The sequence below is a fragment of the Bombus impatiens genome, unplaced genomic scaffold (genome assembly GCF_000188095.3).
Source record: "Bombus impatiens unplaced genomic scaffold, BIMP_2.2 scf_0377, whole genome shotgun sequence".
NCBI lineage: Eukaryota > Metazoa > Arthropoda > Insecta > Hymenoptera > Apidae > Bombus > Bombus impatiens.
This window is the reverse complement of record NT_176796.1, coordinates 598,517-620,218: the sequence shown is the minus strand read 5'-3', so window position 1 is coordinate 620,218 and position 21,702 is coordinate 598,517. Positions and strand designations below refer to the sequence as shown.

Here is a 21,702-nt window from a genome sequence, read left to right as displayed (position 1 = left end):
ATTTTTTCGTTAACAGCCTTATATTCCACTTTCGATCGATACATAAGTTAAGTTACGTGATTTTAAATGAAGAACTTAGCAGGATATATACATATATCCATTTATGGAAAATAATTTATATCCTGCGAAGTAACCCTCAGGGCGGAGATACATTTATAAGAGGAGCTGCGATGATTGAAATTGTAGATACATTTGCTGTTGCCTATACGCATATATATATCTATATATATAATTTATAAAAATGTATATGTATATATATATATATATATATATATATATATATATACACATACATTTTTAAAAATAAGATTAGAACAATTCCAGTTTTAGAGATACTACGAAATTTTCATTTGGGTATAGAAGATTGTAGTTAAAAATAAATTTTTAAATACAAAATAATTATACGCTTATTTTCATGTTTAATCTTGCAAAAAGCGTATCTAGCAAAGCAGTAATTTCTAATCATTAATGGACGTACTTTCAAAAACAACTTTAATAATCGTTATTAGCAATATGTTCTGTTTTCATTATATATACTAACGAATTAACAGTTGAATAAAAAGCTTGCAAGTGTAAATACAATTTCAATTCTTTGTTACATTTGAAAGAAAAAAAAGTACAGAAAGGAAAAAAAGTATCCCACAACTCCGAGAAAACAGCACATCGGTGGTATTTTTTACCGATGGTTTATTGACCAAAGGTACGAAGCACTCATGAAGACGCAAAGAGGCCCGTTAAAACGAATGAGATGGATGAGAGGAACACGTTTAGAGCATGAAGGAGTTCTACTCTCGATCTCTTTTCTCAATGTGTCCTCGGATAAAGTAAACGTTAATGTCACTTGAGACACCGTTCGAAATAAAACGCGCCAACATAGCCACCTCTCATTGCTTTTGCTACATTCTGCTCAAACGCTCTCCTATTATTTTGCAGGACCTCCGCAGCATCTTTATTCAATGGATCTTCTGGATTTGGTTCCTAAACAAATAATATCTTTTCATAAAAATTTCTTTGGTCAACTATATACAAAGATGTAACATATAACGAATTTGATATAAATTAAATAATTAAGCATTTATGTAGAAAATTCTCTACTTTGTTAAAGAAAATGTAATAATTTTATGTTATACTAAATACCAAGAAAAGATATTGTAATCCATAGACAATAGAATTAATTGTAAGGACTGGTTTCCAATCTTCTCTTAAAATATTTAGACACACATTGCCATCCAAGTCAATATTAGGATGATAAACTTGTGTTTCACATTTTACTTTAGGCGGCTCATGTGGATAATTTGGTCCAACTTTAAAGCTGAAGACAAATCGGCCACCTCTATAAAATCCCTAAAAAATTTTTAAATCATTACCAAGTTGTATATATAAAAAGAAAAATGTTCTTACCTCATCTGGACAAATAATTAGCTTAAAGCTGAGAAGGTCATCTGGATCAGGAAACTCTGTCCCACATGTTTTTGGAAGATTAAGTTCATTTATATCTACATAAAATAAAAATTTCTTAATGTACATGTTAAAGAATAGAAGAAAAAATATATTTCAATTATTCAAATTACATAAGGTTATTTAAAGGTCAAAATAGTGAACAAAATATTTTTAATCTAGGATAGTCTTAAATATTATGCAAATATTAATATTAATAACAAAAAATATAAAAACAAATCAAATCACATTATCTTATTTATTAAGGAATTTTCTTTATAATAATCTTGTGAATAATTCTTTGTTGCTTCATTGGATATAACCACATATTTCTATTATTTATTAAGTTAACTTTTTAAAGTTAAGTTAATTTAAAAATTTTTAAGTTAAAGTTAGCTTAATTTGTCGAAACGTTATAAATAATATTTTATAAACAAGTTATAACATTTTTGTTCACAAATCAACATCTTCAAGAAATACGAAAATAAATCAATTTGTAAATTCTGCATATATGTATACGCAAGGTAAATGAAAGCAAAGAACTAAATATATAATATACGCGTAATATGGTATCAATAAAAATGGACAAATATTGACTGTTACAAAATTTAAAACTAACTACAACGTTGAATCTTAACAAAACTTTTAATCAGCTTTTAATCGATACGTTTTAGTCTTTATATATTAAGTTGGATTTATAGTAACAAATACAACAGACATTGCAAAGGAGACTATGAGTAACCATCAATAAACCTTTTGTGATTCTCAGTTGTGCTGCAGATGCCTTCTTTTGGGTGCCAGCTTTCGGCGACTCGCCATCCTTTTTCGCCTGTTTTAACGAGAATAATTTGATCATGATAGAGTGGCGGTGCCCGGCGTGGAAGGCACAAAAGTCTTCTTCCTCGATCGACCACGCGCGCAGCTACGATGCACGCAACAAAACTTTTTGACAATGGAAACAACTACTGTAAATTTACGACTGGTTTCACGTGGACGGAACAGAACTCGATTCTGTTACGATCACGGTATTAAAGTACCATTTTTGATACAGTAAAGCCTGTATTTCATTTATGCATATATGCACGTGACATGTTCCAAATCAAAATTAAATAATTAGTTCTTTTCGATTAAGACAAATTTTTTGCAATTATGTTTTTGATATTTACCTATAATAATGTAGATTATGGAATATTAATAATTTATTTTATCAGTTTTGAATTAATTTAGTGCCTCATAATTTAGAGGAGCGTAGACTGAAGATTAAATGTTACATAAACTACAAAGCAATTTATGAAAATCAATTATTATTATTATTAAACGCTTATAATAAGTAAGATATATTATGATTTGAAGATGTAGAATGTCAAATGTTTATATTACGTTATCATAAGCATAAACGTATAGAAAAGTATTTCGCATGCATTTCTTGTTGTTCAAATATGATTGGAGATCACTTGTAACGATTTGAGATTCTACCAATCATAATAGTTCACATATATTGGAAACCTTTATTCGTGCAATGAAAATATCTTTCTTGGTATCGTTGAATATACGAACAATTATTTGCTGCTACAAGGGAAAATGTATAAACACTATATACCTAGATGGTTCAATGTTCGTTTCGAATTAGAGTGAGGTTTAAGACGTCAATGGCTTACATTAGTTGTGCATGTTGCTTGTAACGATCAAAAAGTAACGAGGTAGCGTTTCGCGATCCGCAAGTATTTTTTAAGTGTGACAGTAAACGACGACACGATGGCTGGGATCCGGGATGAGATTTTAGCTAACTTTCAGGTAATATATTGAATGATTAATTATTCGCCAATATTAAATACAAAATAGAATTTTAGGTTATGCTGTATGCATTAATGACATTGACAGTAGTAAAAAAAGTGTATAAATATAAAACAATATTTTCGTTTGTTTTGTCTTCGATCTGTCAAAATTTTAGCGATATTTTAAAGTATATAAAAAGATAAGCATACACATATATAGGGTGGACTGAAAATCGTAGTACAACCAAAAAGAAAATGATTCTATGAGAAAAAATACGTAAAAAATTTAGTATGAAGTTTTCTCCTCTGAGAATTTTCAAAAAAATTCTCACAATTCGTTTTATTAAAAAAAAAAAGAAAAAGAAAAAAAGAATGATTTTAAAAATTGGTCAATTTTCATATATTATTAATATTAAAACAATATTCTATGATGTTTAATTCTGTATATTGTTAAACGTTTTTTCACACTCTTTTTGATTTTGTATTATTGTATTTATAGATCATAAAAACGGATAACAAAGACTGTAAAATTACAAGTACAGAAACAAACTTTAAAAAAGAATTCTGTTGTTAATTAATTCAAAAAATATTTTCTCTATTTTATATTAATATTTATATTAATTATTTGTGAATATTATAAATAAATGTAAGCTATTCTTTTAGGCATGTACAGGAATTGATGATGTTGGTGATGCTATTAAATATTTAGAAGAATCAAATTGGGATTTATTGGTAACTTTTTGTATAAATTCATTTATGTATTATATTTAAAAATGCATTAGAACTTAAGTGATATTATATCATATCATATAGGTGGCAGTAAATCAAGCTATGCTTCATGCTACACAACAATTACCTTCTGAAGTAAGTCCAGATATAGAAATGATAGAAGAAATTGAAAGAATGCCTCAGGCACATTCATTATCATCCCAAACCAATTGTGATCCTAAAAGTAATTCCAAAGTAGAAGTAACAGAAAATTCAAAACCAGGGACAAGTAAACCTAAAAGTTGCGAAAGAGAAAGAACTCTTACATTCCATATTAACCATCTTAATAATGAATATAAAATAAATTTGTCTGAATTTTCATCATTAAGTAAGTGGTTAACACTTTATTATATTGTTTGTATACAATAATTAAAATGGGAGTTACACATACATATCTTTTCAGAGGATCTCAAACAGCTTATATGGGTACAAACAAATGTGCCACCTTGCCAACAACGTCTGTATGGGTGGAAAAAAGAGCCAAAATCAGATTATAGATCGTTACAATCATTAGATTTACCTAAAGAAAATACATTGTATATGTCTCCTGCAACAGAAGATGTTGATTTAACAACTGATATGTAAGTAAATTTTCTAAAAAATAATCTGTTTAATTCTATAAAATATTTCAATTTTATGTATAATTACACATATTTATTACTTTTGTAGAGTGAGTTTATCAAATCGAATGACTCAAACATATACTTTGAACATTAAAAATGAAATAAATAAGGAAACATATAACTTGAAATTTCCTGGAACCAATACAATTTTGGATGTAAAATCTGGCATTTATTCATTAACAGCTGTTCCAGTTCGAAATCAACAATGGAAAGGCTGGCCAAGTTCAGTAAAAAATGATAATGTTATGTTAGCTCAGAGTGGAATTTCTTATCCAGAACATGATCTATCTGTTAATGAAATCCCCATAAAAAAAGAAAGAAAGGTATAGTAATAATTAAATTGCAAATATATATAGCTTTAAAATAATACTTATGTACTTACAGGAAGTTATAGACCTAGTTGAAAGTGACAGTTCTATAGATGAAGATGATATAGAAGATGATGTTTTTGTAGATAATGTCAGATCTACAAAAACTCAACGTCTTAGTACGTACATTAAATTTTTTAAATTTAATTTTACATTATCAATAATTTATTTAATTTATTTTTAGTGCCAGAAAATGTAACAGATGAAACAATAGGTACAATGCATTTTGCAGAAGAATTTGAAAAACGGTATGGACCAGCACATCCAGAATTTTTTACTGGTACATTTAAAGATGCCGTTAAAGAATCATGTTTAAAGCCTGCGAAAGAGGTTTGTAATTGATAGAATTATTTACTTTAATTAATATTTTATATAAAATATCATTTTTTAATGTTACAGAGAAAATTGTTAGCTGTATATTTGCATCATGATAATAGTGTATTAGCAAATGTATTTTGCACACAGTTATTAAGTTGTGAAGCAGTACTCCAAGTTCTCTCAGCAAATTTCATTGTATGGGGTTGGGATATTACATTTGAATCCAATAAGCAAAAGTATATATAACAACAAAATATAATTTCTTAATAACATCAAAACTTTTTCTTGCAAAATGCTTTTAATTTACAGATTTCTCTCATCTGTAAAACAAACATTAGGATCGTTTGCAACATTAGCTATGGAAAATATAGATGTTGATACTCTACCTGCTCTTGTAATTATAATGAGAGCTAGATCAATTACAGAAATGTTTACAGTAATACATGCCAATGTCGGAGTAAATGAATTATTAACGAATTTAATTCACGTCGTTGAAGTATTTCAGGTAAGTGAAAATTAATATATGATGTTAATATAATCTCTAGCATTACATTTTTTCAAAATAGGAACAAAGACGTACCGATATTGGTGTTGAAGAAGAAAGACAAGCTAGAGAAAGAGTAAAACAGGAGCAAGATAGAGCATATCAAGAAAGTTTAGCTGCAGACAGGTACATTAAAAATATACATATAATATTTTGATAAATATATATATATATATCCAAATTGTTTTAATTTCGATATAATTCTAGAGCGAAAGAAGAAGCGAAACAAATGCAAGAAGAGCTAGAAAAACAACGAAAAGAACAAGCAGAAAATGAAAGGTTGGCTGAAGAAGCGAGAAAAGAAGCTCATAGACAAGCAGTAGAATCAAGTTTACCTCCCGAACCACAACAAAGTACTGGTGATGGAGTGCTAAAAGTACGAGTGCGGCTCCCAGCTGGGAAATTTTTGGAACGTAGATTTCAGTCTGATACACCATTACAAACGCTTCTTAATTTCCTTATTGTGGAAGGTTACCCAACAGAAGAATACAAAGTTCTATGTAGTTGGCCTCGAAGGGATGTAAGTAGATGATGTAAGCACTTGAGTTCTCACTACGTAAATGTGCTTCTCATTTTATTGAATTAAACGTGGATAAATGAGCTTTTTACATATGTGTCATTACTTTGTAATAGTGAAGTTAAAATTTATTTAATGTTATTTTTTTATTTGTTTCAGTTAACTTCTATGGATTCAAAATTAACTCTTATGGATCTAAAATTCTGTCCTCAAGAAACAGTAATTTTAGAAGAACGATAAGTAACTTGTTGTAATTAAATTAAAATGTAGAAGTTAAACATTGCAATATTCTGAAAGTGTTATTTATTTAACAAGTTTTGAATAGTTATCAGTTAGTATGAGTTCAGTTTATTGTGTAACTACATTTTTATGCTGTATTTTTTCGTACTATTCATTCGTACGACAAATGTAGTCTTATATTATAAAAAAAGGTTCTTTCCATGCATGTGCATTGTATATTTTAAATTCCTAAAAATAAATTACATTTCAAAAAACCTCAAACAAAAGTAGCCTTTTGTTTGTTGTTACCATGATTGCAAAAAGCATTAAAGATATATTAAAGGAGTTCAATTTGTAACAAATATGAATGGAATTTGTAATAAAAAGATATATTTTGAATAATATTTAATTTTTTTAAGAATTTATATTATAAATATAAAGATGCAGCAAAAACGATATCACGCTTTATAAGTTTAATTGCTTCGCTAAATTTATTCTCTAAATCCGTATTTCCAATGTTTTTTGCTGCTTGACATAACTGTCTAAGAACTTCTTCCGAACGACGCATACATCTTATGATAGAGCCTAAAATAAATTAAAATTGCATTATTCTCTAAAAATAACATGTAAAGGCTTTTGATAATCTAGTAAAAAAGAACAACAATTCTAAACATACCTTCAAATATGTCTGTCATTTTGCAAATTTGCAAAAAGGTAGCTCCTTTACACCAAGCGTATACAACGTCCATTAAATACGGCTTGAATCGTTCTACATATGCGTCTTCATCTAATTCTAAATTAGCTTCTGTAGATACCTTTGCTATCCTTCGAGCTAAATCTTGCATTTGCCTGAGTGGACCACCTAACTCTTCAGTACACTTAGGCATCTCATTTGATTTGTCATCACAAACAAAACAACTAATTAACGCTACCATTTGCGGAACACTTAGCGAATTAAACAAACCATTAAAAATCATTTCCGTCATTAACAATTCATCAGCTCCATTCAGCTCACAAGCAACTCTGCCTTTTAGTTCTATTACATCTGATGCTGTACAATAGGCCATTCTTCGCAATACTCGTTTCCTACATTTTAGTTCATCCATTTGAAGTATTGATTTGGCTTGTTTTAATTCTAGCTTAGCTTGTTTTAGCTGACTACTTAAATCTTCTTTATGTAAAAATTGTTCATATAGAGTATTTACATCAGGATCCTACATTAGCAGAAGGTAAAATATTCATTATTAATGTGAGGAATTAAAACTAAGAAAAAATATGTAAAAACAAAAGATGACTATTTTACCTTATGCAAAGGATGAGCATATAATTTTTCTTCTAATACTTCAATTTTTTTAACAATATCTTTGAAAGCTTCGTCTTCAATATGCATATCTGTAATAGGATTCAATAATGGTGGTCCATCAGGAAATCTTTTCTTTACTTCCTGTATCGTTTTTAATACACCTTTCCTGTTATCATATGGTCTTAAATCCCTTGGATAATACAATCTAAGTGAACTAATTTGAGAAATTAATGTGTGTATAACAGGAACTACTTCCACATCACCTTCTTCTCCTTCATGACAAGGTATAGGGCAACCTTCCTTGGAGTCTTTAGAAACATGAAGTAATATATCAATAATAATAGCAGTGCTTTCTTTCATTGGGTTTTTAGGGTTTTTCTTTTTAAAATTCACAATAATACCCCAATCAAACATTTCATTTTCATTTTTTACCTACAATTATCAATATAATTATGAAAAAAAATGATTTAAAATGTAAATAATATATATAAATACATACTTTTACTAATCTTCCAGGTTGTAAAAATGGAAGTAAATATTCTGGCTTTGTCAAAAATGACCTAAATTCAGTGCTAAGATGGTCAAGTTGCTCACGTATATCATGATAAGAAGATATATGGTTATATCTATCAATAGTCACTGCATTATATGCAATTTGCAAATCCTTCGCCTCTATAATGATATGCAGAAATAATATTTTATTCTAAATCATAATATTTAATAGGCGAAAAGATAATCCACTTACTGTTATATAGGTCTGGAATAGATGCTTGATTTTGAAATTGATAAAAACTCCTCTCAAGCATATATTCTGGATTAATTTCTTCAACTCTCAAAAGGTTCAAAACCATGTTATAAGTTAAATGAAATGCTGAATTAATAGGATCTGGTTTTCCTTGTACAATTGCTTTACCAACGACAGGACTAACTTGTTCATCTATCATTAATATTACTATTCCTTTTTCGTCCAAACCTCTTCTGCCTGCTCGACCAGACATTTGTATGTATTCTCCGGATGTAATCCAACGAAAGTCTTTACCATCAAATTTTCGCGATGATGTAAATAGAACTGTCCGTGCTGGCATATTTAATCCCATAGCAAAAGTTTCTGTCGCGAAGAGCGCTTTTATTAATCCTTCTCCAAACAATATTTCCACAGTTTCTTTCAAAATAGGTAGAAGTCCACCGTGATGAATACCTATACCTCGTCTTAAGAGCGGTAATACATTTTCAACTTGTGGCAAACGTCGATCTTCTTCGTTAAGAACATCCATAGCATTATTAAATACCTCGTCTACTAACTTCTTTTCTTCTAACGTATTCAAATCTAATTTAGCCAATTGCATTGCATATATCTCACAATCTTTTTTTGAAAAACTAAATATAATTACAGGTGCGAAATTTCTTTCCATAATCATTTTAACCATTTTAAAAATATTTGTTTGCCCGGCATTCGATGGACGAATACCTCCTTTACGTCCTTTAGTATCTCCTTTAGCTGCATCACCATGATGCAAACAAGCCATTGCTCTGTTAAAATTTTCTTCTTTAAATTGTCCCGTTTCATCTACAACCTACATATAAATATAAATATATAAATATATGCTGGTTATTTCATCACAAGTTACTTGTTTATTACAGTCTACAAACCAAGTGGATACCATCACCTCCAACAGGGAATATATAATGTTGTAAAGGAGTTGGTCTATAATCTGTATAAACAACATGGCATGGTTGCTTATGTAAATGTGCAACCCATTCTACAAACTGTCTGGCATTAGGTATAGTAGCAGAAAGAAATACATAGTGCACATTGTCTGGTAATAATATTAATGTTTCTTCCCAAACAACTCCTCTTTCTTTGTCACGCATATAATGAATTTCATCAAAAATTACCCATCCAACTTCCCGCATTACCTAAATATTAAATGCGCTATTGAGATTCTAGATGGTAAGAATATTATTTACATGTAAATTTAAAAAATATTTTAAAAAACCTCAGATCCTCGATAAAGCATATTCCTTAAAATCTCAGTAGTCATGATAAGCACACTTGCTGTTGGATTAATTGTAACATCTCCAGTTACTAAACCTGCATCCTCAAACTCTTCAAAAAATTCTCTGTATTTTTGATTACTTAATGCCTTTATAGGTGTTGTATAGATAACTCTTTGTTTATCTCTCAACGAACACGCTATTGCATACCTACAAAATTTTGCACATTATTTATTATTAACAATACATAGATTATTTAAAATATATCATTTTTTCAAATTCTAATACATACTCTGCAACAACAGTTTTACCAGCTGATGTATGTGCGGAAACTAAAACAGATTGATTATTCTCGATGCATAATATTGCTTCCTTTTGAAAAGGATCCAATACAAATTTGTACTCTTTTGCTGGTTTGCCTTGTTTATTTTCCAGGGATACATATTCATAATCTGGTGGAACTGCAACTTCGTGTGTACATGACTCAATCGTTTCTATCGTATGTATTTTGATACGTGATGTTAATTCTTCTATACTATAAAAATTTGAAAATTTGAAAATATATTATTCAAAGATAATTATTAAGCGAACCAAATAAAACTTTGCAAATAACTTTTTGGTTAGAGGAACAACTACTGTACAGGTTGTTTGCAAAAAAGTATTTAATACTTAAAGAGCTTATAGTACTCGCTGAAAGAAGTAGAAAGATGTTTAATCAACATAGACTCTAAAAACAATTCTTACGATGTAAATTTAACTTTTATTATTTAGATGTATAGTAACGGAAGCATTGAATAAACACTTTTTACCGCTCTTGATAAATACTATAAGCCCTTATTTTTAACACCTTGCATCTTACTTTAAATCCTCCAATACAGGATCAGGTCGTAATTTTTTAGAAATAAATGCATCAGAATTATTTTCAAGTTCTCGTTTAGTTCCACCTTCTGCATTGGTTCCCCTGTGTGCATATCATTTCTTTTAATTAAAAAAATTGCTTGAATTTACTTTCAGAGTACATACATACTTATATTACGAAGAGGTTATGTAAACGTTTATACTAACTTTTCGTTTAACGATGCGTTTATATCTTCATTTCTTGGCTTTATTGGAGTTGGAATCACTTCTATATCTTCTGTTTCTTCAAAAACGTCAAACAAGTCTTCGGTAAAATTAGCCATTACAAATATAAATTTATACTCTGATCACAATTTACATAGATTCTTTACAAAGCTTACTGTTTACATCTATCGACATTCTATATCGATTATTAAATATATCGAAAAAGTGGTCGACTATTAAATATATCGAAAGAGTGGTCGACTATCGATTAATTTAAAATTTCAACAAATTATGTATTTAAAACTTCATACTTTTAATATAAAAGAATTTTTAATTTGCAATAAAATAAAGTGCTTTAATTAATTAGAACATAAAATATGTAAGTAGGATCAAAAGTGTTTTTATTATGAAATTACAACTTATATATACATACAATAAAAAGATATCGTAGAGTATATTGAATAATTCATTTCAAATATACATCAATTTTCTTTACATCAATATTTACACTAATATCATCATCATTTTTATTTTTTAAATGAATCTTATTTAAAAGTTTTATAAGTTTTATAGTATAAAACATATCAGATCAAATAAAAAACAAAACTTTTGTAACTTTATTTTATTTTGCTATAGGTGGCAAAATAATGTATGTATCTGCTTAATTAATTTAGGCAACACAAACAGCAGGTAAAACGGATAATTTGTCTATTCGTTACGTGATTCCGGACGTGATAACACGTTGAAGGATAGAATGGGACCCTCGAATGGGTCGAGTTTATATGACGAAGAAGCAGGACTTTCAGTTTCTTTTAGGCGTTCGCGAGTGGAACATCGTGAGTGTAACGGTCACGCTGGCACGCGCGTGAAAGTTTTGTATTCCGAGCGCCCAGCCTCCTCTATGCACAAAGTTTATTGACGCAGGAAGAAGATTGAAACAGATACTTAAAAGCGTATGTAGATTTTCGAAAGCAATGAATAATTTAAAATTCAATTTTTATTCAATGATTTTATAATTACTATTACAATTGTAATTCTCAGTTAGTTACTTTTTTATACATCTTCTACTTTATATCAACATACATATTCTTCTTCTTAGTTGTTCTTAGTTTTTCAGGTAGAGAATAGTTTGTACTGTAAATCTTTGTGTGATAATGAAGTAATATATCGAATAGTACGCAGTGAAGTAAATAGTTAATAACTAAGATAATCCTTAAATAGTTAGATAAGCGGAGTATGCAAATATACATATGTATGTATCGGAAGAATGTATGGTTAAGAGCAGGGGTGGACTGGGACGTAAATTTTTACCGGGACATTAACGACATGACCGGCCATCCATTCTTAGTTCATTGATTAAATTTTACGTATAACGGCCCCAAAAACCCGACCGGCCCACCGGGAATTACCCCAAACTGCTCGATGGCTAATCCGTCCCTGGTTGAGAGTGCATGGCAAATAACAATAACAATTACTGTAAATCGAGTATCATTTTTTATGAAAATTATTTGTCTCTTACAACGTTGCAACATTTTACTCATAGAGATTTAACTTATTCTAAACTGTATGTGTGTACATATTTTAAAGAAACACGAATATATAGATAATGAATCTTCATAATAGAATCACCCTGTAAATTAATCGATTTGATCATGCAATGTATTAATCAATATGATCGAATGGTTTATATTACTATGTTTTAACAACAAGTCGTACTTACGTATATCATAAGAATACCTGTAGTATTACACTTGCGATGATGTTACTATTATGTGATATGTTGTTTCAACTACTTAGCCCTCTTGTTTAGTAATTTACTTTTGTTTTCAATTACGATAGTTCAACTTGATAGGATAGGGTTCTATGGCGATATACGAATAATCTTTTTCTTTTAAATATTTAGTCAATTGATAATTTATGACAATTGCAATTTAAGTGCGTATATCACCCTATCAACTAAAAATCAAAGATACCATGAATTTTAATAATATAGCAAGATAACGAAACAACGATTTAATTAATAGAAGGTGAAGTAAAATTTGTATTGCAAACAAAAATTTGCGAAGAATTCTACAAGTACGCGATACTCTGTGACGAGAATTGCGAAATGGAGTGAGTTTCAACAGAATGGCCATATGTTAGAGTCGAAGGATGAAGGTATAAGAACATGAAACGATCAATGGTCCACGAGTCATCGTGCCGTGGAGCCGTGGGTCGAAAAGTCAGGGCCTGTTCAGAGTCAATTTTTCTTAACCAATGAACGCGTCCTCTGAAGGAATTTTAGTTGTTCATTTTCATAAACCATTGATTTTCGCTCATTTGTACATTAAAAATTTCAATGTATCATAATATCTCATAGTATTAGAACTTGATTAATATTTTAAACATTTTTAAACAATAATCTAATCATGGAACGAATTGTGAAAAAAAAATGAAACAAATCATGGAACAACTTGATAACAAGTTACTCGATTTTATTGGTTATCCCTTTGAAGGTTAATTATGAATATTCTCAAAATTATATCGCGTCTTTTTTTAGTTATAAAAAGCATCTTGTGCGATGACATCTATTTCATTGATAGTTTGAATAATTTAGGCTCTTTTTACGATAATTAAATTTAGTAAAAAAAGAATATAGAAAATAATGAACATCTCAGTCAGATGGAAACTAAATCACGTGTATCTTTTTGGGTAATGCATCGCACGTTGACTACCGAAGCACGTACACACATGGACCAGTAAAACTGACGTAATCCTTTGATTCTTCGCTGAATATGCAGGTACACTCATTGCCATGGAACAATTGTTATTTTTGTACTTTCTCCAGCGAAAAGAAAAGCTATAGGTATTGCCCTCTGGCTATTTAGCCGATTCCAACGGCCAAAGTTCGTATATCCGTTCAATGATACGAAACATAAATCTGCATATATGAAAGTTGTGGTTTGCCCGGGGCTATTTTGCCTTTCTTGTACCACCGAAAGAAAATTTTTATCGTATGATCGTCTTCTACTATATTGTTAACCAGTAATCTTAAACTTTTATTTCATATTTTACAATCATACAATACACACAATAATACTATGTTAATATTTATAAATTTCTCACTTATCGCTAATTATTGCATTATTTGCATTCTATAAATTGCAAAAAATAGTTACTTTGTAAAAAAACAAGTAAGATAGACAGAAAGACGGAAGATCAATTGATTATAAATTCTATACAGTACTTTCGATGTCGTCAAAGTAAATAGAGAAAATCTTTTTTTTTCGGATATTTACATGCTTAATTTATTATTTCCTGCGATTTTGTTGATTTTATTGTGTAAGAACCGTAATCTAGCATATACGGCGTTTGAAAAAGAAAGTGTGTTTCGATTAATTCCTTTTTGTACATACTTGTATTTCTGAGGATCTGTTAGTCGATTAAAAGAACAAGTTCGGCCCTCTCAAGCGTAGATATGTAGCGTAACAGAGTGAAGTAGCGGGTATTTATTTTCAAGCTGTGGGGCGGTACGTTTTCATACGACGGTCCTGAATGAGTACGAGTGAAAGTTCGTGAGTTAAATATTTTTTGTAACTTCGTTTTGTAGATTGCTCATACGTATGTACGAGCTTCCTATAAGATAAGTTACAGCACGCTATGTTCGCTTCTTAATGAGGAATAAAGTGTATATAGTTATTTATATATCGTAAGCGCACAAAAATTAATCGTAGAATTGAGAAAAAGAACAAAAAAAAAAGAAAGAAAAAAGAAAGAAAAAATGGAGAAAGCGCACATATCGTTAAATGAATAGAAAAATGATCGTAATGGTTTAAACTACAATTTGAGTCCAAAAAAAAATTACAATTTGAGTTCAAATCGAGATTTGAGAAGAATAAATTCACAATCGAATTTAATGATTACTTAATTAAATGACCCTAATCTAATAAACGTTTATACGTTTTTCTTTATTTCAACTTTATCCCTTCTCTTTTTGAACATGCAAACTAATTGATATTTACCGAATTAGGTAGGTTTGTAGGTTTAATACAAAACTTTTCCGATTATGCAATGTATCTAAGAAATATTAAGTTTCTGACTGGAGCTGCATTCTTCTCCAAACACAGGACTTTTGTAACGTCAATCGACATTCTAGGGTGCACCGTGTAATACCTGAACACCGGGCAGTGAGTTATAGTGACGTGAAAGTTTCCGACTGGAAGAAGCGGAATGCGGAGTGCTGGGCGCTACGGTGTGTACACTGATCCATGGTACTAGCACAGACGAGTACTCGTCTGTGGTACACTAGGTAATTGTATGGCTGATACCATGTTTATTATACATGTTATGCGTACACGGCTACTTCTGGTATATTAGTCCGGCTGACCGATTCCCGTATCGGATACATATTTCATTTCTATGGCTTGATTCATATGATGGTTATATTTTAATATTGTTCTCAAGAAAATAGTTGATTATTTTATGAAGCTTAAAGAGTATAAAAATATAAAGATTACAAGAAATATTAATTAAAGGATAACAAAATTTGTTTTGAAAAATTCGTTGTGTAAATAATTATTGCAAAAATATAATATTATCTTATATTTTCATCAGTCTGTAAAGAATGTCCTATATAACGTAATACTCGTTTCACATTGTCCAATTTCTTACGTGAACATGACGAATGTGAAAGCGACCTTGAAACTTGGGTCATCCATCGCATCAATACTAAGCAGTATGTCCGATAAATATCTAGCTAAAAAAATTTTTATCTGATAGATTCGATCGTGTAGCTAGAATTTCAATGAAAAATTAAGTTGCAATATTAATTTAGTCAAGCTGTAGATAAATGACGAATTAGAATTGGAAATTTCTTCTGTACAGTTTCAACAATCGATGAAATAATACATCGTAATTTTTCATCATAATTTTGTATTATAGATTCAGTGAGTATCAAGAAGAAGGCAAAGAATGATGCTGAAATATTAATGATAATGGAGGAACTTAAGAATGAAAACGCGTGGCTATTAGCCCGCGGGCGATTATTCTAAAAAAGCATGCAACGGTGGTTACTGGCTCTAGATGAACCTGCATCTAATCCATGCGGTAACACCGTCATCAGCCACGAACCATCCGGGTACGAATACATAAATTCGTACGCAATTTATACCCGTATGGCATATTCAATTATTTTTGAAAATCATAGTTGTTTATCTGTATTAATCTTAATAGCTTTTATTGATGGCACCGTTAAAAGTACATACAAGAATGTGATAGTTTTTTAAGACTTCGTGGGAATTTCGTATAGGTGGTACTAGGTTGGATCGTAACAGGGGATGCTGGAACGCGGGAAGTTTTGTTCCAGTGCCGCAATCGCAACGGCCTTGGCAGTTTCAGGTGGGAACCAAACTAGCTCTGACAGTGAAACTACTAAATTGTCTTTATATGCGGCGAATGAGCGATTCACTTGCAATCCTGACAATCTGTACGCGGTACCACGAATTGGTTTACATGAGATAGAATGGTAAATGAAACTTCTTCTTTTATCATTGCAATAATTAATAAATTAACGTTAAATATATAGTAAATAACTTTTTAATTAAATATTTTGAAATACTGATATAAAGGAGAAAAAATTATTCTTCAGGATAGAGGCTGACTCGCTAGAGGCTGATGTTTCGAGATTCGTAGCCGGTTCGTCAACAGTAACAACGACCACAACGCGAAATAATCTAAAAAAATGTTGCCGAACTTCGACCAGTTCCGGTTACTCCAGCCATTCTCCGCCATTGTCGGCTGGTTCATATTCTTGTTACACATCAGCAGTCTCCGGTCAGAGTCTTTTTCGAGGAATACCTTTAACAATGAAGGATCAATTCAGCGGAGGTCTTGCTGTAATTCACGAGAGCGAGTCAATTCCACGTCCTATTTGGCCGACTGCATTTCCCAATCCGCGCGAACTCTATCAGAGCGAAGAAAATCCCGAATATGATAGTAAGCAAATAGATTCTTTTTTTCTTTTAATGTCTTATAAAAACAGTAAAACATGTTGCGGTTTATAATAGCTTTGTACACATGTTACGGATGCAGTTGCGCATATACCTATTCATATTGCGATTGGGATTATGAAAAATCTGCAAGTATATCGGCACACGATGTCCTCCTTGAATTATCTCAAACGCTAAACTCTGTGATAGAAGGCAAAAATGCTATGACACCAGAAGAGATCTTGCACAATATCTCGTATAAGGTGGCCCAAGGAATTGGTTTGAAAGGAGGACTTTATGAGTACGTTTACCATAATTCCTCTTTTTTACCAAGCAAACGATCGTTCTTAAACGACAAGAATTCGTGTCTATTAAGTAGCAATAAAAATTCGTCGTCGAAAATCAATCCAGTAAACTCAAAACTTTACGATAATACACGACACCTTTATCTGCACAATCCATGGTACACTTGCTTATGCACTTGTGAACATACTCACAGAGTTTTGTCGTCTTCTAAAAATGACAAACAAACCAAGACGCACGATGGATCAGAAAACAAAGAAAATCCACCTGTTATACTTTTCATGGATAATCATTGTCAAAGAACAAATTCAGAATTAACACTGCAGAACGATAAAAACACATTTGAGTCGCACGTTTGCAAATGCTTAAATCGTTCAATTGCTCTCGATAAAAAAACGAAAAACATATACTTGAACCGTTGTATTAGAAGTGATACGAAAGAGGCGATCAATATTAATGAAGAAAACAAACAGGACCGGGATAAAGTTATTTCTAACGAACCAGAATACTCTATGGTAAGTGTATGTGAAATACTTCTGACCTATAAATTTAACGCATATTGTATAATCTTTTAACCGACTTCTTTACTCGATGCACAAATCGTTACAAATAGATCTAACTCTTTAGAGATAAAAGCAATTACTGCCATATAATAGATTCATTACCTGATTCACCTGTAATGTATATTCCTTTTTGCACGTAATAACGTTAGGAGCAAATAACAGTATTCACAATGTCAATGTAACCAACGTATCAAGACTGATGTTTCAGCAGTTGGAGTGCAGTGACGGTGATTCATTCAACAAAGGTAGAATCTTCTCATCCAACAGAAATAATTGGGATTATCGTGTGCGAGGATTTGCCGAAGACTTAGATTTCACGCTCGACGTTTCACGAGCGGAACGCTTAGGTCGTGTAATTGCAAAAGCAAAACGAAAACGACAATGGTGCAGAGCTCTGACCGCCTTCTTCGGACTAGTCTTCTTTGTTTTAAGTGTCGTCATTGTTTCCTTATCAGTAACAAAAGGACGTAAAGTATTTGGAAGCATGTAATTCGATTTATAAATCATAACAACTTAATAAGAGTACTTTCGTAACTCTAGTAAAAATACTGACTGACACTTGCTTTATATGCTTTTAGTACCTTATATTGTTAAGCTAAAATAATAGGATCTAAATCCTGTTAGCAATATATGGCTGTGACCATGTTTTCTTATGTATGAATATTAATATGCAATGTATATCCAGATAAAGTAATATTAAGTAATATAACTAAGATAAACGATAAGACATGAAAGTTATATGATTAAAAATTTAGTTAAATGAATAAAGAAAATTAAATTTATAAGAGCTTAGCTGATTTTTCCTTAATAGCATGATTATCTGCATTTTTTAAATTCATTTTTACTTAAAAATAAAATTGTTAAAGATATATTAGGTATTTTAATGAAGGAAACATTGGCTTGGATATAGAACATTATTTTAATTGTTGAAGTCAATCATTGCGCATGTTTTCACGGACGTGAGTATACAGTATACGTATAACACAACTACCGTTAAATAAAATTCGATAATTTGAAATATAGTAAAAAATAATACATACCAAATTTAAGTTTTGATAAAAATATTATTCTTTTATGCATAAAATAATAGAATAAATTGTTATGAATTTAAATATTTAATACTTAATCGTATGATATAAAGGTTATATCCCTCTGTATATTTTCAGATTATCTCAATTATTTACTTGCTCGATTATTTTGAGTAATAGAAAGAAAAATACGTTTGTTTGACTTAAGGTACGAATTCAATTTTTATTTACATTAATGATGTGAAAGTAGCTGTATAGAAAAATATAATTTTTAAGTTAATCAGTAGTTTAGTATATAATAACCTGCATTGTTCCAGATTTTATTCTAAATTGGCTTAAAATGGTATGTATACCATGTGTAGCTATACCAATATTACTCATTATATGGAGATTCTTGATACAGCCATTATTTATAAAATGGTGGCAGTTCAGAAACAAACAAGTAGAATTAACAAATAATGAACAACCCCCGCAACTTGTAAAGGAATGTAAAAATGGAGTTTGTACATTATCATGGACAAAAAATCAAGATGAAAATTCCATGAAAAAGCATTGAAATGAAACTTGTCTGTAAACACAATTATTCCGAATATAATTTATTGTATAATATTAAACTTTATATTTGTTTACAACTTTTTAAATAACCATAAGTATATTATGCATATACATAATATACATCTTGTGCAAAGTATTTATTATATTTAGGATGTTCGTGTTATTACGCGAAATTCATGGGAGATTTAAAAAGTTTGTTCAAATTATTGTGTTACCTATATAAAAGATAATAAAATTTTATCCTCTTCTGCTTTTCTCGCAAATCTATTACTAATAATAATTACTGATACTAATACTAGAAACAAATAGCTCGTCATCTTGTATATCAATAACATATAGTTATATGAAAATGTAATTTTACTTTGTATTCCAACACAGTTATTTATGTATTCTTATGTTGTATTTTCAAGAAAATTGAAGTTTTGTAAGATAATGAAAAAGGGTATTACATTTATTAGTTTAAAATACATTATACATCACTTAACAATACTTAAATATTCATAAAAGTTTAATGTACATTCCGAAGTTCCACTTCAAACATCAGTGTACTATTACCAGGAATAACAGGTGGCGAGCCTTTTGCTCCATACCTATAACAAACATGTAAAACGTAATATGAATAATATATTTAAATTTAGTTCACACATAAATGAATGATACATACGCCATAGCTGGAGGTATTGTGATCTGTCGTTTTCCTCCTACTTTCATTCCCTGAATACCAACATCCCATCCTTTAATTACTTCACCTTTCCCAAGCCTGAATTTAAAACCATCTCCTTGTGTTGTTGCATCAAATTTCTTTCCATTTTTTAAACGACCCACGTAATATACAGAAATCAATTTTCCACTTTTGGCAAGAACACCATTACCGACTTTCAATTCTTTTATTTGCACTCCACCTTCTACTACTCTTGTTTTCTGATCACTTTGGGTATTTATTTCATTTAGTTGCTGTTCCCTTTTATCTTTTTTTTGCTTTGCCTCTTTTCCATTTAGTATTTTCTTTTTTTGTTGTTGTTGTTTATTTCTTTTATCTTTCTGTTGAGGCTTTACTTTCTCTTCCTCTTCCTCTTTATCTTCTTCTTCACCCTCCTCATCCTCATCTTCATCTTCATCTTCATTTAATAGTGATTCTTCATCTCCTTCTTCAGAATCATCAGAATCATTTTCTTCATTCATGCCATCTAGTTCTATATCCTCATCAGAAGATTCTGCTTCAATTTCTTGTTTAAGACGCTTAGTATTTTTTTCATTCTTTAAGGTATCTATAGCTTTTCTTTTTGATTGTTTGTCAACCAACTGTGGTACCTGTTCTTCTTCTTCTTCTTCTTCGCCTTCTACGTCCTCTAGATCATCCAAGTCCAAATCTTCATCAGGTATTAAATAACCAGTTAAATGTACATGACCATGGCCATGACATATAAATGCTATTGTACTTCCCTCATGAAAATTTAAATCAAGTGGTACTTGCCACGTTGAGCTCTTTCTTAAATTGCATAACAAATAACTAGTACCTTCATAGTATAACATCACTTGTACCACACCGTCATCTATAATAAATAAAGTATAAAATGACATACTATTATTATTTAGAAATATAACAAATTTCAATTTTTCAATTACTTATTTAAGATTTGAATAACATGCTAGATTATTATTCAAATTTTAAAACGATTATTTATAAATTTAAATTTAGCATAAGACGAATTTATTAATATTACCGGCTTTTTGAAGATTTAAGCTAGCCATTGATACATGGAATGATTTTTCAACGGTCTGTGTATATCGTTTATTTGGTTCCAGTATTAAACCTAAAAAAAAAAAAGATTATAAAATTATTATTAATATTTATACAAATTCCTTTTCGTAAAATATTGTTTTCATAAGGAGTAACCGTTTTTCGAAACCACATGGCGACACCATTTTAAAACACTTTATACCGGTAAATTTTGGAAAACCATCAGATAATTCTTAACCGTGATTATACTTACCCCAAAACATTTTGTCTGTGTAACTTTTGACTCTTATTCCAGTAAAATGAAATATCAATTATAAAAACTTTCTATTTTTTACATTCAAATACAGATACCAAGTGCCCTTTACGACCTCGCGCCAACTACTAATGAACAACTAAAAGACTTCATACAGCGCCATTACCTACAAATCAATTTCTGTCATGAACTAATTTTTTTTGTAGATTCAACACCATATTTTAATAACAGCGATTAAAACTTGATGGATTTTAGAACATTTTCTTATCCTTGAAATTCTTAACTTAATAAATAACAATTCTTACTGATAATATCACGTTTTCACTCAAATATTTTTACTTAATTTTTGTACTTAAAGTAATAT

At 30.2% G+C, this 21,702-nt stretch overlaps 5 protein-coding genes and 1 long non-coding RNA gene across 7 annotated transcripts; 3 read left to right on the top strand and 3 right to left on the bottom strand.

The window, feature by feature from the left end:
* Position 1: 1 nt before the first annotated feature.
* On the bottom strand, positions 2 to 2,449 carry LOC100749715 (NEDD8-conjugating enzyme Ubc12). Its single transcript, XM_003489762.4, has 5 exons — positions 2,191 to 2,449; positions 1,402 to 1,496; positions 1,138 to 1,344; positions 290 to 978; positions 2 to 220 (listed from the first exon to the last, which is right to left on the bottom strand). Exons 1-4 carry the CDS (start codon positions 2,291 to 2,293, stop codon positions 838 to 840), a joined length of 546 nt encoding a protein of 181 aa, XP_003489810.1. The 5' UTR covers positions 2,294 to 2,449; the 3' UTR covers positions 2 to 220; positions 290 to 837.
* Positions 2,450 to 2,954: 505 nt separating this feature from the next.
* Positions 2,955 to 6,793, top strand: LOC100749478 (FAS-associated factor 1). Of its 2 annotated transcripts, none has more exons than XM_003489760.4 (12): positions 2,955 to 3,231; positions 3,876 to 3,944; positions 4,026 to 4,308; positions 4,384 to 4,561; positions 4,650 to 4,926; positions 4,988 to 5,090; positions 5,156 to 5,301; positions 5,371 to 5,525; positions 5,599 to 5,794; positions 5,856 to 5,959; positions 6,041 to 6,353; positions 6,510 to 6,793. In XM_003489760.4, the coding sequence occupies exons 1-12, from the start codon at positions 3,193 to 3,195 to the stop codon at positions 6,588 to 6,590; spliced, it is 1,944 nt and encodes a 647-aa protein (XP_003489808.1). In that variant the 5' UTR covers positions 2,955 to 3,192; the 3' UTR covers positions 6,591 to 6,793. The 2 variants fall into 2 exon arrangements, with proteins under 2 accessions (XP_003489808.1, XP_012241580.1); XM_012386157.3 differs by having other exon boundaries at positions 6,041 to 6,366.
* Positions 6,683 to 11,134, bottom strand: LOC100740506 (exosome RNA helicase MTR4). The gene is made up of 10 exons (XM_012386156.3): positions 10,933 to 11,134; positions 10,727 to 10,828; positions 10,160 to 10,402; positions 9,870 to 10,077; positions 9,523 to 9,789; positions 8,618 to 9,446; positions 8,372 to 8,544; positions 7,873 to 8,304; positions 7,246 to 7,783; positions 6,683 to 7,154 (listed from the first exon to the last, which is right to left on the bottom strand). Exons 1-10 carry the CDS (start codon positions 11,046 to 11,048, stop codon positions 6,997 to 6,999), a joined length of 3,066 nt encoding a protein of 1,021 aa, XP_012241579.1. The 5' UTR covers positions 11,049 to 11,134; the 3' UTR covers positions 6,683 to 6,996.
* Positions 11,135 to 16,146: 5,012 nt separating this feature from the next.
* LOC100749358 lies at positions 16,147 to 18,488 on the top strand. The gene is made up of 4 exons (XM_033320916.1): positions 16,147 to 16,432; positions 16,556 to 16,902; positions 16,974 to 17,713; positions 17,970 to 18,488. Exons 1-4 carry the CDS (start codon positions 16,245 to 16,247, stop codon positions 18,249 to 18,251), a joined length of 1,557 nt encoding a protein of 518 aa, XP_033176807.1. The 5' UTR covers positions 16,147 to 16,244; the 3' UTR covers positions 18,252 to 18,488.
* A 211-nt stretch (positions 18,489 to 18,699) lies between these two features.
* On the top strand, positions 18,700 to 20,014 carry LOC105680839. Its single transcript, XR_002946764.2, has 2 exons — positions 18,700 to 18,997; positions 19,107 to 20,014. It is a non-coding gene; the product is annotated as an uncharacterized LOC105680839 (long non-coding RNA).
* On the bottom strand, positions 19,774 to 21,543 carry LOC100749171 (46 kDa FK506-binding nuclear protein). The gene is made up of 4 exons (XM_003489759.4): positions 21,339 to 21,543; positions 21,069 to 21,158; positions 20,009 to 20,897; positions 19,774 to 19,934 (listed from the first exon to the last, which is right to left on the bottom strand). Exons 1-4 carry the CDS (start codon positions 21,346 to 21,348, stop codon positions 19,853 to 19,855), a joined length of 1,071 nt encoding a protein of 356 aa, XP_003489807.1. The 5' UTR covers positions 21,349 to 21,543; the 3' UTR covers positions 19,774 to 19,852.
* Between the last annotated feature and the right edge of the window lie 159 nt (positions 21,544 to 21,702).